At 41.6% G+C, this 18,024-nt stretch overlaps 1 protein-coding gene across 6 annotated transcripts; it reads right to left on the bottom strand.

The window, feature by feature from the left end:
* Positions 1 to 2,653: 2,653 nt before the first annotated feature.
* Positions 2,654 to 7,213, bottom strand: zbtb9.S (zinc finger and BTB domain containing 9 S homeolog). 6 transcript variants are annotated; one of them, XM_018232099.2, is made up of 2 exons: positions 7,053 to 7,213; positions 2,654 to 3,911 (listed from the first exon to the last, which is right to left on the bottom strand). In XM_018232099.2, the coding sequence occupies exons 1-2, from the start codon at positions 7,053 to 7,055 to the stop codon at positions 2,676 to 2,678; spliced, it is 1,239 nt and encodes a 412-aa protein (XP_018087588.1). In that variant the 5' UTR covers positions 7,056 to 7,213; the 3' UTR covers positions 2,654 to 2,675.
* Positions 7,214 to 18,024: the final 10,811 nt, after the last annotated feature.

Genomic DNA, 18,024 nt, shown 5'->3' on the forward strand with positions numbered 1-18,024 from the left:
CGTTTATACCAGTGAACAACATTCAAATGTAAAAAGAGTTGGGGAACAACACAAGTAAGAAAAAAGTTCCTGGGGTGCCAAACAAGTGCTGTGATTGGCTATTTGGAGACTGGCAGTATATATGAGGCTCTGTTTGGCAGCAGCCTGTTTTTTATGCAACCAAAACTTGCCTCCAAGCTATTAATTACAAAATAAGCACCTGCCGTGAGGCCACTGGAACTAAAATCCAAGGGGTTGGTGAACAGCATGTTGCTCATAAGCCACAGGTTGGGGATCATTGTCTTAAAGGACCAATAACAACAATAATCTAATTGTTATAAAGTAATTACAATATAATGTAGTGTTTGCTTCATAAACACAACTATAGTTTATACTGTATAAACAAGCGGTGTAGCAATGGGGGCTGCCATTTAAGCCTACAATAAACAGTAGATCACAGAAAAGCGCAGAAGAACCCCACTGTATACTACAGAGTGTATCTGTTATCTGCTGTGCATCCTGTGCTTTTTCTCTTTTCAGCTTTGAATGGCTGCCCCCATGGTTATAGAGCAGCTTGTTTATATAAACCATAGTAGTACTTATCTGGTATCTACTAAGTATCCTGTGCTTGAATGGCTGCCTCCATGGGAGCTTGTTCATATAAACTATAGTAGAATTTCTGAAGCAATACACTAGTGCAGTAAAGTAGTACATTATAGTTTCATTACTTTGAAACACTTAAATTTTTTGGTGTTACTCTTCCTTTAAACTCTGGACACACAAGTGGATGAGCCCATAGACCTCATAAACTTGCTTTCCTTTCTGGCCAAATCTCCACAGATTGCGATCAGCCAAGATTGTTGGTCATGGCTGCTCACATATTGAATGTGATATAATGTTTACCTATTTAGTTAAAAGAAGCTTACAATGCTACCATTAAAATGCCCTAAATGCATGTAGATACATGCACATTACCATTTAGTCTGTAAAAGTCTGCATTATTTAAAGAAGCAATTACTTTATTTCCAAATATGTTTTGTTTCATACTGCAATGATTTGGGAGTGGGACCTTTTTAACATAATAGATAAAAGATGGCTGAACACAGTAGAGCCAATAGCAGACAACTAAATAGAAAGCAGGCCTTCTGGTTAAAAACAACCCTTTTTATAAATAAAGCATAGACGTGACTGGTATGTATTTTTTTTTGTATCAGTCAGTATTCAATCAATAGTGTCATTAACACTTCTATGCATGCTAAGGAAGCCCTACAATAGAAACGTACATTCATATATTAATATTTCAATTGGATAACTACAAAAGGAATACGTTTTTAAATACTGAAGACTTCATCTTTGGTCAGATAGTGAAGGGAACTGTAGATACAGAAGATAGCGCCATAAGTTCTTCTATGCTACTCTGCATAGGTCATGTGACATTCAGGGGCACTTTTATAATAATGGACTATGCAGGGAGGAAGCAGGGAAGGGGCAAATGGAGGGTAGTGGATGGGGACTCTCTTTGGGGGGGTGTTTAGTTCGCCTTTAAATAAAAGACGGCACATGCAGTGTTTATGCCAAAATAAAAAGCACCCCATTATACCAAGTTGGAAGGCACTAACATACTGGCATACTGCACTGATTTCCCTGCGATGCATTCTCAGCAACCTGCATGCAGATCTACACTGGTATTTGCAGTGCTACAAGTATCTGTATCTTACAATATCACACATTATGGCTGTGCCGAATTATTAAAATTCCCTTCCGGTGCTTCACTACAGAGAAAAAGGCTGAAGGAGTTTCTGACACAAACTATGCGTATGAAAGTAATTCATATTGCTTAAATATTAGGATTTAGTTAATCCCCCATAAAGACACTGCTCATCACAGTTATTGGTCTACCTCTCTATTAATAAGAAGCCTCTTCCCGTACCTACATCAAACAACGACTACTCCCCACAGTGACAGAAACAATAATTTTGTAGTGTTGCAGGCATTCAGCTATGTTTCATATGACAGGCCTTTACACACGTACAGATATATACTCACCAACATACATGATTGTAGATATGTAAAAGTTATTTACATACTAACCTCAGCTGGTCATGCTTTCCTGCTTACATGTATCGTGCAAATGTCACTTAAACTGTAACCAATCTATGCCTGCAGCTACTGCAATAACCTTGCTAACATTGTCCATATACTTTAATATGGAGAATGTTGCAGGTTAGATTTAAAGAAGTCCAGTCATAGACAACAATGCAACAGGGCAGTAGAGTGAAAGTCAGTTGAGGTTTAACCTACGTCTGATGATTAACAGTGTCTGAAATGCAGCTTCAGACACGGTTTACCCAAATTCCTTTTTTCATACATAACAGTAACTTTTCTATCTTATAGTGGTGATGGTGAATGTATCACCCAATTCAAACTGTTATTATCATCCAGGATCTGAATTGCTCGGACTACGAAGCACTTCTCATGCAACGGCCATTGGGTTTTAAGAAGCAGCTCAAAATGTTGCAAAAGGAGAAAAGTTGTTGAGTCAGTTGTTATAAGGTTGAAAACGTTTATAGGTTTCGGTGGCCAGGTGACTAGCTAGTGCATGCTCCTGGATATACATTTCAATGCAGTGAAATCCAGCATATTGTCTGCTTTAGAGGACTCAGACTACAATTCATAAGGGTAATAAGAAATGAATTTTATTTATAGGTCCAACATGCCCCTGCCCATCTCTGTCCTTTGCACACCTCCTTGTGTTTCTGGAAACAGCTCTGCACCCTAAATTTACGCCCACAGTCTTCACATGAATACAGGTTTCCTCCGTGAGTCTTCATGTGCTCGGTAAGATGGTGCTTGAGTTTGAACTTCTTATTGCAAACAGAACAACCAAATGGTCTAAGACTGAAGGTCAGCATGATGTGCCTGTCCCGCTTGGGCTTCACTGCAAAGCGTTTGCCACACAAGCAGCCAAATTTTTTCCCATCAGGGGCTGCAACAAGTTTAAGTGGCGCATGGACAGTTTGGGTCTGAAGGGCATGGGAAATGATCTCATTACCATGAAGGTCCACAGGTTTTGACAGAGTAAAGGACTGGGAATCTGACACACCATGTATTTTACGAGGCAAGCAGAGAGAAACATCAGAAGAGGACGACGTAGGAGGAAGAACAAAGCTTAGTTCTGATGAATAATCAGCCTGCATCTCGGTCATGCTAAATGTCTGTATGTAACCACTATCTTGCTCTGGCCTCTCTTGTTTAATGTAATATACCTTTGGACTTGCTGGGGATGAGGAGGAAGGAAGAGCATAAGAGCAGTTAGCTGAAGTAGACTCTTCCAAAAGATTTGCATTCTGAGTGTCGTCTTCTTCCTCCTCCTCCTCCTCCTCTTCTGAAACACGAACCTTTATCACTTCTTCATCATCAGAGCAGCCGAGAGATACCGGTAAAGAGACTGATGGAGGCGGGGGATCATCACGCGGGGGCTGGAAACTGCTACTGGGTGACTGACTTTCACTTGCACGGCTAGACCAAGCCCGGGGATGATGCATCTCTCTCTCTTTTAGCAGCTCAGAGCATCGATCTACAACTTGCCACATTTGCAAGCCACTGGCCACCAGAAGATGGGAAGGCAACGCCTCCATGTCCAAGCAAAGCCGTCCAGAGTAAATGAGCTGCAAAAGATTTTCAAAAGCATCAGGCTGGATGACACTTGGAAGCACCAAACAACTGGTGTCATTTAAGAGTAGCTTGTCATGAAAATATGGAGATGAAGCTGCCAAAACTGTTTTATGAGCTTGAAAGACTCGACTTCGAACCTGAACCGTCAAGTCACAGAACTTTCCTTCCAAACGCTGCTTGTTCAAGGTGTCCAGTAGTATAGAACTGTAATGGGGAAAATCTAGCTGGATGCTCTCACTTCCAGGCATCGTGGCTACCTAGTGAGACAGAGAAAATTCAATGAAGACAGCAAAAATTACAAGCTCATCTACTTTCAGAGTGGGGGAAATTATATTTATGAAATAGAATGGTGAACTGTGTTATCAGGGGTCATACAAAATACATTACATAGTTTTGTTTAGTGATGAGCTGGTCAGGCATTTTCATCGTCAACCAGACACTTACCTGATACTTGCCAATCTGCACCTAATCCAAAATTCTCTTCTACTTTATCACAACCATCCAAACTCCTGTTCAATGACTAATATTTGGGTGGAATCAATCACATGTGAGTTTTAGGGCAACCCACATGCATCGGATTCTGCTCCTTATTGTATATATAGCAACTAATGGGATATTTGCACATTTTGCCATTCAAATTTAAGATATTAAGGGGCATGCTTACTAACGTTGGAGATAAACATCGCATGAGATTTCTGGAGATGTTGCTCAAGGCAAACAATCATATAAACCATCTATAAGTTAGAAAACAAAAGCAAAGATCTGATTGGTTGCTACGGGCAACATCTCCAGAAATCTCTCCAGATATTTATCTCCAATGTTAGTAAACATGTCCCTCCAAGTGTAGCTATTGTGCTTTCAAGTCAAATAGTGCATTCTGGTTGCATTGTATAAAGGGGTGCACGGTGGAAAAAAATGTATACATTTGATGAAGGACCAGTCGTGCAATTGTTAGCGCTGCTGCCTTGTATCGCTGGGGTCCTAGGTTTGATTCCAATGAGGACACTAAGTGTTTGAATGTGCTACCTATGCTTGAGTTTCCTCCCACACTGCAAAAATATATGGGCAGAATAATCTGATCTGATAAAACTGATCATAATGTGTGTAAGTGCTTTATGCACCTTATGTTGTAAGCTCCATAGGGCAGGGACTGTGGTGAATGGTGATGAATGTCAGTTTGCAGATAACATGCACCCCATGTACCACCCCCTTAGATAACACATATTCATGACCTGCTGCTAAAATCCCAGAACTATACAGCAGTCACACAAGACTGTTCCTAGCAGCTGTATATGTATTGCTATTGAAAGCAGTGTTTATCCCCTTTCTATTCTCTGCCCTGATGGCTCATGGTGGCCATACACGGGCCGATAAAAGCTGCCAGCAGCTTATTGGCCCATGTATGGGGCCCTTCGACCAGCTTCCCCGATAGATATCTGGCCAAAAGTTGGGCAGATATCGATCGGACTGGACTAAAAACCCCTCGGATCGCGGCCGCATCTGTTTGTTGATGCGGTCCCGTGACCCGACCGCCCGTTACCCATCGTTAGGATCCGATAGTTGGGCCCATGATCGGATCAGCGCGATATTGCTCACCTCAAGGTGGGCATATCAGGGAGAGATCCCCTTGTTTGGCGACATTTCAATAGCAACTGTTTTACAGACAACTTTAAAAGCAAAATAATGCTGGGCACTCCAATAGTATAATTGGCTGCTGGAAAAATCTCAGGCTCTCATAAACACTCACATGGGGTCATTTGGGGCACTTTGCTCACCATACAGATTTATCAGCTCAAGAGATGCCCAAGTTGCTTCTCATTTACCATGAAAATAAGAGGCTGAAGTGATTGGTTTAAGCCCTTGTCATGGGTACATATTGTCTGGGCCTGCACTGAGCACAATATCCCATGGGACGCATTGTTTGGCCACAGGCGATAATGAACGCCATGCCTTTGAACCAGTGAAACCAGTACAACTAGGGTTGCCACCTGGCCGGTATTCTACTGTCCGGTATTCTACTGGCCTGGCCTGGCCATTAAAGCCTATGGGCGTCAAAAAAATGTTGTCGTTCGGCAAGTTTTTTTTTTGCAACGCGTCTTTTTTTTTTTTGCCGCACGCCGCCATACAAGTCTATGGGCGTAATTTTTGCAACAAAACAAGGCGAAAAAATTCACCCATCCCTACTGCCCAGTATTCTACTGGCCTGGCTGGTATATTACTGGCCGGTAAAAATGATGGCTGATCCCAATGTTATTAATAGGGAAAAAAGATAAATATATAGGAAGGTCGGTATTGTTTTCCAGAAAAGGTGGCAACTCCAAGTACAACATATAGAGAGTATGAACAACTGGCAAGCCAATGCCATGACCATCATGTTGTGGGACAGGGCTGACTTGTTCCCTTCCCCAGGCCCAGACACCCACAATTCAATTCATCCTATGGCTTTATGGTACACAGTGCGACTACTGGCCAAGCCTACCCAAGACTCCACTTTATGGCACTAGAGTCAGCTCGGCTGTCAGGGGATGCTGGGAACTGTAGTCCAAGCACAGCTAAAAGGCCACAGTGTGAATAAAGGTTCTCTGATGAGTGCACTGTTCCCCCGCACCCCTGTAACATACCGTTGTATTTCCTGCTCCCCTGAAGCTCCCTAATTACAGCAGCAGCCCGTCACTGCACCAGCGGCAGGACAAACATAGCCAGACCCTTGGAAGCCACAAGCGGGACGAACGTGCGTTACCCAGGGAAACCATCTAATTGAAGCCATGCGAAATGCGGTCAGGGACAAACATAAACAACCCTGGGAAGCCACAGTCACATCAATGAGAGAGTAGAGGGGCAAGTATGCGCTATCCCTGGGAAAACGAGCTGTGTAACATCCGGGCCTGCAGTCACATGGACGAACATTACCTTACCCTGGGACTCCATGCGCCGCTCACACATGTAATTGCCCATGAATACCGCCAGGGACGTATATTCGCTCTTTGGAAGCAACCATTGCAAAACAGATTATTCCCTGAATGCCTAATAACGATACACTGATAAGCAGGATGAATGTACTGTAATAAACCACTGCCCCCAGATGTCGCAACTGTTCTATACAAATATCTCCCAACCAGAATTCACTACATGCAATTAAAGGCACTGTGTGCCCAGCAGCAGTAACCCATAGCAACCAATAGGATATTTGCTTTTGAACAGGTGAGCAGTAAATTCTACCTTCTGATTGGTTGCTATGGGTTACTGCTCCTGGGCAAATTAAGTGCCTTTTATTTCATAACTTTATTTTGCAAAAGAACAAAATTTGGAGAGAGAGGGAGTAATAATTTACGATAGGGGTCAAAAACTAAATCAACACAAAGAAGTCAAAGTAAAAGAAGTAAAATGATACCTAATACCATAAACGACTTTATGTTGAAGTGGTCCTTTCAGTCTTCCCGCCAATGGTCCGCTAATTATTAGCTCCAGTTCTACATAATACACATATGTAATCTTTGTTAGATCTTAAAGGAATAGTTCAGTGTGAAAATAAAAACTGGGTAAAGAGATAGGCTGTGCAAAATAAAAAATGTTTCTAATATAGTTAGTTAGCCAGAAATGTAATGTATAAAGGCTGGAGTGACTGGATGTCTAATAAAACAGCCAGAATCCAACTTCCTGCTTTTCAGCTCTATAACTCTGAGTTAGTCAGAGACTTGAAGGGGGGCCACTTGGTACATTTCTGTTCAGTGAGTTTGTAATTGATCCTCAGCATTCAGCTCAGATTCAAAAGCAACAGATATGACCCATGTGGCCTCCCCTCAAGTCTCTGATTGGTTACTGCCTGGTAGCCAGGGTAACCAGTCAGTGTAAACCAAGAGAGCTGAAAAGCAGGAAGTAGTGTCCTGACTGACTGATGTTACACATCAAATCACTCCAGCCTTTATACATTAAATTTTTGTCTAACTAACTATATTAGAAACATTTTTTATTTTGCACAGCCTATCTATTTACACAGTTTTTATTTTTACACTGAACAATTCCTTTAAAGGGAAACCAATGCATTCATATCATTTCATACCAGGTCCGGACTGAGAATTAAAATAGGCCCTGGCATTTCAGGTACACAGAGGCCCAAACAGCCCTCACCAGTCCACTAAATACTGACTTTCTATGGGACCTTATAGCAGCCCCTCTGGCATTTGGCAGAACTCACAGATTGCCAGTCCGGGCCTGATTTCATACCAGGTACATGAGATCATTACACGATGGGGCCTATTAATGATGCTATGTAAATAGGGTTGCCACTTTTATGAAGAACTTTTAGCAGCAGCTGAGGTGTGGGCACAAAAGAGGGCGGGTACTGATGTAAAAGGGGGTGGTGTCATAAAGGGGTGGAGATACGTGTGGCAGGAGGGAGGATTTAGGAGCAGATCTACATACAAAAAAGGTACAATTGGGAGGATCGAGGGCAGGAAGGCCACAAAGGCCCGGGCCTAGGGCGGCAAAATATTAGGAGTGGCAACAGGCCCAGATTTGTGGAAAGGCCACCAAGGCCCGGGCCTAGGGCAGCAGATTTTTAGGGGGTGGCATGATGCCCAACCACACTCACATTGGTTCAGAAACACTGGGGATAAGCAGGAGATACAATAGTTTCCCCTGCACCAATCTCCATTGCTCCAGTCCCGATGATCAAAATTTGTGCAAATAAAGGGAGGGGATGGGGGCGACAAACTGCAGTGGGCCTAGTGGCACCCGCTATATAAATCCAGCCGTGCATGGCAAAATATTAGGGGCGGCATGCCGCCCATCCACTTGCTGACGAGCTTGCGCCAGCGGGTGTAGGGCTGCCACCCAACCGGTATCTTACCAGCCTGGCCGGTAAAACATCCGCCCAGGCCGGGCTGGTATTACAAATTTACCGGCAATGTAGCTGCTGGTAAATTGTAATGCCCTTTAATGTAGCCATTGACCCGCCCACCTAAGCCTAGAACTTTTTCTTCCCCCATCTCCACCTTTTAGATCCCTGCTGCGATATAGCCACACCCTTTTGACATCAGCTGCCACTTGTGATAATAATAATGATCCACCCCCAGCTCTGGCCAGGCCAGTAAAAATTTGTGTGAAAGGTGGCAACCATAGGCAGGTGTGCTTGCAGGGGGGCTGCGGGTGGCGGGCGCTAGGACCGCCAGCAGTTGGGCGATAGGACTTCGCGGCCTAGGGGCACCCACGCTCCAAATCCGGACTGAGGCTAGGCCAAGGACTAATCTTAAGGGTATTACAAATTTACCAGCAGTTATATTGCAGGTACATTTGTAACACCGGCCCAGACCTTGGTGGGTGTTTTACTGGTTAAGTAAAATACCATCCAAATGGCAACCCTATGTGTAAAAAATAAAAGTAGCAGAAACAATTGTATAAAAATCTGTGTAAAATACTATAAATGGTGAATTTATCAGTGTGTTTTTTTTTATTTTACACCATGTGAATGGCAGATTTACAGCATTTATTTTACACTGCTTCAGACCTTTGTAAGTAAGTTCCAGCGGAAGTTGCTCAAAGAAAGGGAGTTTAAAAAAATGACACAATTTTTTACACAGCGATGCATTTTATACACCACATAATAAATTTGCCCTATTATGTTTCTAAACATTGATTGGCGTTATGCCAAGCAAATTTCCAACATCAGCAAATCCAGCCCTGGGTCCACTGTATAGAAATCCTTGTCTACCTGAAGATTCACCAGACGCCTCTTTATTTTATGCCAGTTTTTTTGTGGTGCGCAGCATACGAGTGGCTAGGTGGGCAAAAGGGGGGGGGGGGTTTTGGCTCAAGAGTGCATGCCAGGCCCTAAGAAAATTATTTGCCAGGAGTGGGGCCTGAAGGAAACAAGGTACCCCACTAGACAGGGACCCAGTATACAATGGTACAGTGATACATACAATGGCTCTGTAATGCCCAGGAGAAACAATGATTTTGTCACTCTATGTGAAGCATCAACCTGGAATGCAATCTGTAAGAGAATTTGCAAAAACACAGAACAATTAGTTTTCCTATTACCGTCAGCCCTATCTAATACTATCCATACACCAGTACTCAACTCCCTGATACCCTGTCTGTTGGGGTGGGGATTTTAAAACGAAATCCCTACCCCTACCTAAGGGTATCAATATGCCTTACTTTTCTGGCCTATAGTGGAAAAACTAGACAAAAAGGCAGATGTAGCCCCTTTTATGGTTCCCACCTATGGCTCATCACCCTGCCACCTTACCCCTGAGCACCTGGGACCCCTAAGCACCTGGGATAGCTCCAGGCAGATAGGGCCCGAGCTGAGTCTGACTGTAATTGTCGTCAATTCTCATAGTGTAATTCCTAGTGATTGGTTTAACCACTTTCACATGTTACTGTCCGTTACCCTTTGGTATCACTTCTGCCTCAAGGGTATTCACTTAGGCAGTTGCCTCGGTCATAGCTGTTGATCATCAGGAGGGAATACACATCACACCCTTTTTGGATGATTGGCTCCTCAGAGCAGTAAGAAAGGAATTAGGTACCAGCACTCAAGACGATTCAAACAGGGGACAAGCCCCTTGCGTGTTTATTGCGTCAGAACGTTTTGGGGGCGTACCTCCTTCCCCCCAAAAACATTGTGACGCAATAAACAAACAAGGGGCTTGTCCTAGTTTGGAAGTGCCTTCTTCACAGGGTTTGTGCACCAGACGGATAGCCATTTTGAAGGCCCCGGTGTGCATGTGTCTTTCTTGTTACTCATCAGAGCAGTGTCAGTTTCCCTCCTTCAAAAACATCCTGCAATATCTCAGAGGGGCAGATTTACATAGGGTCAAATATCGAGGGTTAATTAACCCTCGATATTCGACTGCCGAAGGTAAATCCTTCGAATATCGAAGTCAAAGGATTTACCGCAATTAGTTTGATCAAACGATCGAACGAAAAATCGAAGGATTTTCTTTGACCAGAAAATTGTTACAAAGCCTATGGGGACCTTCCCCATAGGCTAACATTGCACCTCGGTAGGTTTTACTTGCCGAAGTAGGGGGTCGAAGTTTTTTTTAAAGAGACAGTACTTCGATAATCGAATGGTCGAATAGTCGAACGATTTTTAGTTCGAATCGTTCGATTCGAAGTCGTAGTCGAAGGTCGAAGTAGCCAAAAAAATCATTTCAAATTTGAACTTTTTTTTATTGTAGTCCTTCACTCGAACTAAGTAAATGTGCCCTAGAGTGTTCTACAATATCTCAGATGGATTGTCAAAAATGAAAAATCATCTCTACTTCCTTCAAGGCACAAGCAATTTTCCTTTACCTAGAACAAACCAATAGGGAAAATGACAAGTGAAACATTTTCTTATATTATCTCTGTGCTTATTGTGCAGTTCCGCTGAAATATGTGTTTTGTCCAGTCTCTTGAGACGCTTTATTTGCTTTAAGTGCTGCTATTCTGGCTGAACTCAAAGTACATTGACACTTTTTTTGGGAACAAAATTGTTTATAGGCCACGCCCCATTATGTTCTGACTTATTGTGGGAAATGGACTGAGTAGTATATATATATAGATTGTGCTTTTATATTATTAATATTATATTAAAATGTATATATATATATATTGGGAAGTTGAATCCTCTTCAAGCATTTTAGGTTTGACTTCAAAAAAGAGGCAAAAGGAAAAAGTAAATATGAAAAGCAGTTGCTGCATTTCTCCCATCTGCACATTGCTACTGGACCTGGTTTCCATATAAGCTTTGACTTTCCATATCATTGTCTGAGTTTGGAGAATGTTTGTCAGAGAAAGCTTTTTATGTACATTCAGAATGGATTTCTGTTTCAACAGATTGTTTCATTTTAAAGACTTTATCATCCCTGCGCCTAAAATAACAATTTTAAACTAGAGGGTGTCGTTTCTGAAGAAACCACGGGATGTTGGCTATGAAACGCTATAGGTGTCTTGCCCAGTCGCCCCCGGTGCCTAGAGAGTACACAAAGTCGGTAGAATCCGGATTAAAACGGTGAAATTTAAAGCCAATCCAATTTTACCATTGAAATCCATTCAAACAAACTGGCTATTTTTGGCTCCACCCACTTTTAAAAATTTGCATCCCAGTCACCCCTTCACCAAATGGACCAAGTTTGAGCACTCTTACATTAACAGTGTAAGATTGACAGGAATTTAAATATTCCCATTGAATAGCGTTTGGTAAAATGTGATTGGCTGTCTTAAGCTCCGCCCAGTTTTCTGAATTTTAACCCCAGTTACCTAGTCATGGTCAGTGCCAAGTTTGGGGCCTCCGGTTTTAAAACTGTGAGAACGGCGGTAATACAAAATTTTACATTAAAGTCAAGAGGTGAAAACTGATTGGCTGTTTTTGGCTCCACCCACTTTTCCTAAATTTTGACCGCAGTCACCCAGTGAGTAATTGAGTCAAGTTTGGTACACCTAGCATTTAAACTGTGATAATAGCAGCAGTTTATCATTTTTCTTTAAGGTCAATGGCTGAAATCTGATTGGTTGTTGTTGCCCCGCCCCTTTTTTTCCTAATTATGAACCACAGTCACTCAGTGACTAACATTTCAAAGTTTGTGAATGCTGTGATTTAATGTGTAAAAATGGCAGCATTTTTATTTTTTTCTAGTGAAAATCAATGAATGAAATTCGATTGGTTGTTGGTGGCTCCGCCCACTTTTTCTAAACTTGAAGTGGAAACCCCCAGCGGCCACATTTGTGATATTCAAGGTCCCTGACATCAATACTGTGAGAATGGCAGCCTTCTTAATTGTTCCCATTAAAATCAATCAAAGAAATCTGATTGGCTGTCTTAAGCTCCGCCCAGTTTTCTGAATTTTAACCCCAGTTACCTAGTCATGGTCAGTGCTAAGTTTGGGACCTCTGGCTTTAAAACTGTGAGAACGGCAGTAATCAAAAATTTTACATTGAAGTCAATAGGTAAAAACTGATTGGCCGTTTTTGGCTCCACCCACTTTTCCTAAATTTTGACCGCAGTCACCCAGTGAGTAATTGAGCCAAGTTTGGTACACCTAGCATTTAAACCGTGATAATAGCAGCAGTTTATCATTTTTAATTAAGGTCAATGGCTGAAATCTGATTGGCTGTTGTTGCCCCGCCCCTTTTTTTCCTAATTGTGAACCACAGTCACTCAGTGACTAACATTCCAAAGTTTGGGAATGCTGTCATTTATTGTGTAAAAATGGCAGCATTTTTATTTTTTTCTATTGAAAATCAATGAATGAAATTCGATTGGTTGTTGGTGGCTCCGCCCACTTTTTCTAAACTTGAAGTGGAAACCCCCAGCAACCACATTTGTGATATTCAAGGTCCCTGACATCAATACTGAGAGAATGGCAGCCTTCTTAATTGTTCTCATTAAAATCAATCAAAGAAATCTGATTGGTTGGTTTTGGCTCCACCCACTTTTCTTAATTTTAATCCCAGTCCCCCAGTGACCAACTGTGCCAAGTTTGAGGACCCTGCCATTAACCGTCTAAGAGCGGCAGCAGTTTAACATTTTCCTATTTATTTGAATGGCTGAAATTTGATTGGCTGTTGTAGACTCCGCCCACTTTAGGTAAATTTTAGCCGAGTCACCCAGTGACCCACGGTGCCAAGTTTGGGAGAGCTCTAGCTTTAATACTGTGAGAATTACAGCTGTTTACATTTTCTCATTGAAGTCAATAGGGAAAATCTGATTGGTTGTTTGCGGCTCCGCCCACTTTTTTGGGTCCCCAAAATAGGACAGAATTTTTCAGTTTCACCCCATGACTAAATGAGCCAAGTTTGGTGAGTGTAACTTCAAAGCTGTACAAGTGGCAAAAGTTTCAAGTTTTCCAATGAAAGTCTATGGGGAAAAAAGGGGTCGTCGGGGGGTCGCCACAGGGGCACGGAGGTTGGGATCGCTTAACAAAGCACAAGCAACCTATTCGAGTATGAGTCGAACAAGTGTGCAAAGTTTCATAATTGTACTCCTAAAACTCTGGGAGGAGTAGCGTTTAGAAAATTGCTCAATTTTCATTGGGCGTTGGTAGCTCCGCCCACTTTGGGGTGCCCCCCCCCAAAATACTTATTTTTATTCGGGGTGACATCAACTATATGTGGTCCGAGTTTGGGGACTGTATCTTCAAAACTGTACAAGTGGCAGCGATTTGAAATTTTTCCCTGTCAATCTCAATGGGAAAAAAGGGGTCGTCGGGGGGTCGCCACAGGGGTGGGGTGGGTGGGATCGCTTATTAAAGCACAAGCAACGTACTTTGCTATAAGAGGAATAAGTGTGGAAAGTTTGGCGCTTGCACCCCTAAAACTGTAGGAGGAGTAGCGTTTAGAAAATGGGGTTCGCCAATAATAATAAGAAGAAGAACGAGCTGAACTCGAAGAACAGTATGTTGGCTATTTCATAGCCAACATAATAATAATCAACAGCAGAGGATTATGAGATGCACCATTTTTCTTGCATCTTCTACCATTAAGTACTACTTTCCTTCAAGAGATCAGAGTGACTAGTCAAACACCTGACCCCAATACAGCCTCATATATTTTTTTAGGAACCATTTTGAGATACAAACCTATTTTTTGTCTATATTGAGAGTCTTTTGGTCCAGATCAAGGAGCTTTCTAAAGTTGACATCTTGCTATCAGTCAGTAGGACTTACCATAGGAAACTCTTTATGAAATGTGCTTCTTCTGTTCCATAACTTCCATGTACAGAAGTCCTCTATTAGTGAAGACGTATAACTTTGTGGCTGTAACAGTGCAGTTCTCTGCTTGGACATCTAATGCTTCTGTAAGTAAACGTTGGCCTGTCTGATGAATAAATGGATCTCACTACTCTGTTCCAGGATCATTGGATTTAGCAACTTGTTTACTTAGTGCTGCCTCATTAATAAATAAGACTACAAAGCTGACAAATTGTCTGGGGTTCTAGGCTGTGAGAAGCTTCATAATAATGATTAGAATCACTAATCCTGCAATTTACGGCATTTATGGGAACAAGAAACAAATGGCATACATTAGTAAAGTAGCAAGTATTTAAAGGGAACTGAAGTCTAAAATAGAATAATGCTGGAAATGCTGTATTTTGTATACTGAATATAAACATGAACTTACTGCACCACAAGCCTAATCAAACAAATGATTTATGCTTTCAAAGTTGGCCACAAGGGGTCACCATCTTGTAACTTTGTTAAACATCTATGCAAGACTGCTTAGGGACCGTCATAAATTATAACAGCACAAGTCAAATAATATCTGACAGAAACCGATACAGCAAGACTGATTAATAATTGGAATATACAGACTGCACTGGCTCCTGTGTTGTCATGTAATCTAATGTGGATTTTATAGTTTTTGTATTGTTTGATACAAACTTTCTCCAACTCAGCAGAACCAGTGGCTGCAGCAAAATAATCCTCCAAATAGAATCCCAGTTTATCTGTTTAAATCTGGATCCATGATCTTTGTCCCTGCAGCTGGAGTTGGAAACATTAAAGGAGATGTAAAGGCAAAAATAAAATCCAATACAAATCTCTACACAGTCACCGACTGCTCTACAGGGAAACAATCAAAGCTGATTGAGTTCTGCATGGCTGGGAAGTAAGGCGGGGGCTCCCCCTGTTGTTCAGAAGTATGATTGTTTCCCTGCAGAGCAGTTAGGGACCGTCTGACAATTCCTATCCACAGCAGTAAATGAAGGGAGAATTGCACTGCATAGTCAGGTTTCTTATAAAAATGGTACACATTTTTTAATTAAAGTATATTGGAGATAGGTTTCTTTTTCATTAAAAAATTGGATTTTATTTTTTTGCCTTTACATGCCCTTTTAAGATGCAGAACAAGATGGGTTTCTTGCTTAAAAGGGACATGAGGAATTTAGGGTGGCATAGGTGGATGGTGGAGAGTGTAGCTCCCACTTGCTCCCCATGAAGACAGGCAGGTTTGCACGTGTGGGAATACTGAAAGGGAGGGTACTGCACTTTAATTACTTTATTGCATTGAGCAATTGAATTTTTGTAAATTTAGTAAGTAGAAAATACTGATTACAATGGACTCCACCGTTCCACCATGTATTTTGAAGGACACTGTCCTGCACTGCTTTTTATTTATAAAGCAGCGTGTTTGTATGTGATTGGGCAGCATGTTTTAATGTAACAAGCAGTAAAAGTTAAGTTTTATAAACATTGTTGCAATCACTATCTGAACTGGTCAGCTAGCAACAAAATGAGGAAGTGTGTGTAATATAAATGGTACTCTAGTTTGTTGCAATTTTGTAAATAATAACTTGGACATGAGGAATTTGTATAAAAAATGCTTGGGAAGTTTATAGACTTGTTTTCAGGGGGGGGGGGACACACATTAGAAGAAATGAGGGTGAGGGAAAATACATATCACCATCAGGGCCCTCTCTTTTATTTGTTCAAATTTTCATCATCGGGACTGGAGCAATGGGTATTTGCACATGGGAAACGTAAAAAACTATTTTATCTCCTGTGCATCCCCAGTGTTTTTGAACCAATGTGGGTGTGGTTGGACAGCATGCCGCCCCCTAAAATCCTGCCGCCCTAGGCCTTTCCACAAATCCAGGCCTAATCACCATAGTTCTCAGAAATGTCTGAATGTTTTTTAAGCAACACAGAGATCATTGGATTTATTGCTGTGCCAATCCCGTTCAAGTTGTGGTTTATTTTTCACCTTTAAGGTGACATGCAGAATGACACATATGGCTTTTTTGGTTTATTTCCCATCTGAGACATATCAGTTCTATTAATCCCCAATGCCTCTAAATACAGTCCGGACAGGAAAAAATAGATAAGCATATATGCATGATGATAATATAATAGCAACCGTGCTGTTTTATGGTTAGAGCCAATAAAGCTAGTCTTTGTGCTGTGTAATACAATTCAGCTTTATATTCTAACTACAACACACTTATCGGAGTTACTGGCTATTGCAAAAAAAAACCCCTACCCCTACCCTACATAGACCCCCTCCCTCCTCCACCAAGTGTTACCCCGGCAAATGCCCCTAACGTTTTACTTACCCCTCGGTGCAGATTCAGGTATCGGAGTTCACGGGCGCCATCTTCTTCTCTTCAGAATAAGACTGGCATGGCGGCGCATGTGCAGTTCGAGCAATTTTCACAATTCACAAACAACTGCGCATGCGCCGAAACTCATGAAAATTGCAGAAGCGCCGGACTCATTCCGAAGATTACCAAAGCGGCTGGAGATGGCGCTGGTGAACTCCGAATCCTGAATCTGCACCGAGGGGTAAGTAAACCGTTAGGGGCATTTGCCCAGGGTAACACTTAGGAGGAGGGGGTCAATGTAGGGTAGGGGGTAGGTGTTTTTATCTTTAGGGTTGAATTCTCCTTTAAGAAAAAAACTCAAATGGCTAATATTCGATCAAATGGTTCCGAACTGAAAATTCGAATAGTGTTTTTCTCCTGAAAAAAAACCTTGAATGTCAGGAAGACTATTAACATCTCCAAATGGCTCAACGGACCTCTGCCATTGACTTGTACATGAACTCGTAAGGTTTTAGATGGCAAATATTCAGTTTCCATGGTCGAGGCGTGATAAATCTCACATTCGAATTTGACTTTGAATAGGGGAATTAACATTTGAATGTTTGAATTTCGACACATGAAAATTAAAATATCGAATTTGCTATTAATTCGAATTTACTATTCGACCCTTGATAAATCCGCCCCATTAATGTCAGTTTTATGATTTCAGTTTAAAGGAGTATACAGTATGAGCCAGACTGCATAAACCTCATTTCACATACAACCCATAATGAAATATAAGTCTGTGTGAACTATATTTGGACTAAGTTACAAAATAAAAAAAATATATTCATGTTACAGGAGAAGAAGAGAGATGATGAAATGCAGAATAAACCAAAATATATAAGTTGTTCCACCCGCAGTTTATTTTATAACAGAAATGTAATGTGTCCATTCACTGCTGAAGAATTAGCATAAGCAAAGTTAAAAAAAAAAAAACCAGTAGATATCAGTGCTTTACTTGGTGGTTATTTGATCGCCTGAACTTTATCCTTAAAATCCAGTTTCCTGTCAGATCATCAAAACACATCTGTATCTATATTGTCCTTGTTATCGCTAGTTTGTTTCATTGTATGACTTCCCCTTTATTGCCTTGCCTTGAGTCTCCTTATCCATACAATGAAGTCTGGTCTATCTTGTGTCTGACAACTCTACTAATCCTTCTAGTATTTGCCATTCACGTCACAGCAAGAAAAGACAGTCACTCCAACCTACAAACTCAAGCACTAAGAGCAAGCAGCACAACACTCCTGTGACCAATTGTATCATCCAACACGATACAGCCCCTTCACTCCTATTAACTC

Source organism: Xenopus laevis, chromosome 8S (genome assembly GCF_017654675.1).
Source record: "Xenopus laevis strain J_2021 chromosome 8S, Xenopus_laevis_v10.1, whole genome shotgun sequence".
NCBI lineage: Eukaryota > Metazoa > Chordata > Amphibia > Anura > Pipidae > Xenopus > Xenopus laevis.

Bases quoted from the DNA above. Each gene is read 5' to 3' on its own strand.
- zbtb9.S (XM_018232098.2), bottom strand. From the start codon at position 6,609: ATGGGCAATTACATGTGTGAGCGGCGCATGGAGTCCCAGGGTAAG. The intron at 3,912-6,564 runs GTAATGTTCGTC...CTGTCTCACTAG, and splicing joins GCATGGAGTCCCAGGGTAAG to GTAGCCACGATGCCTGGAAG.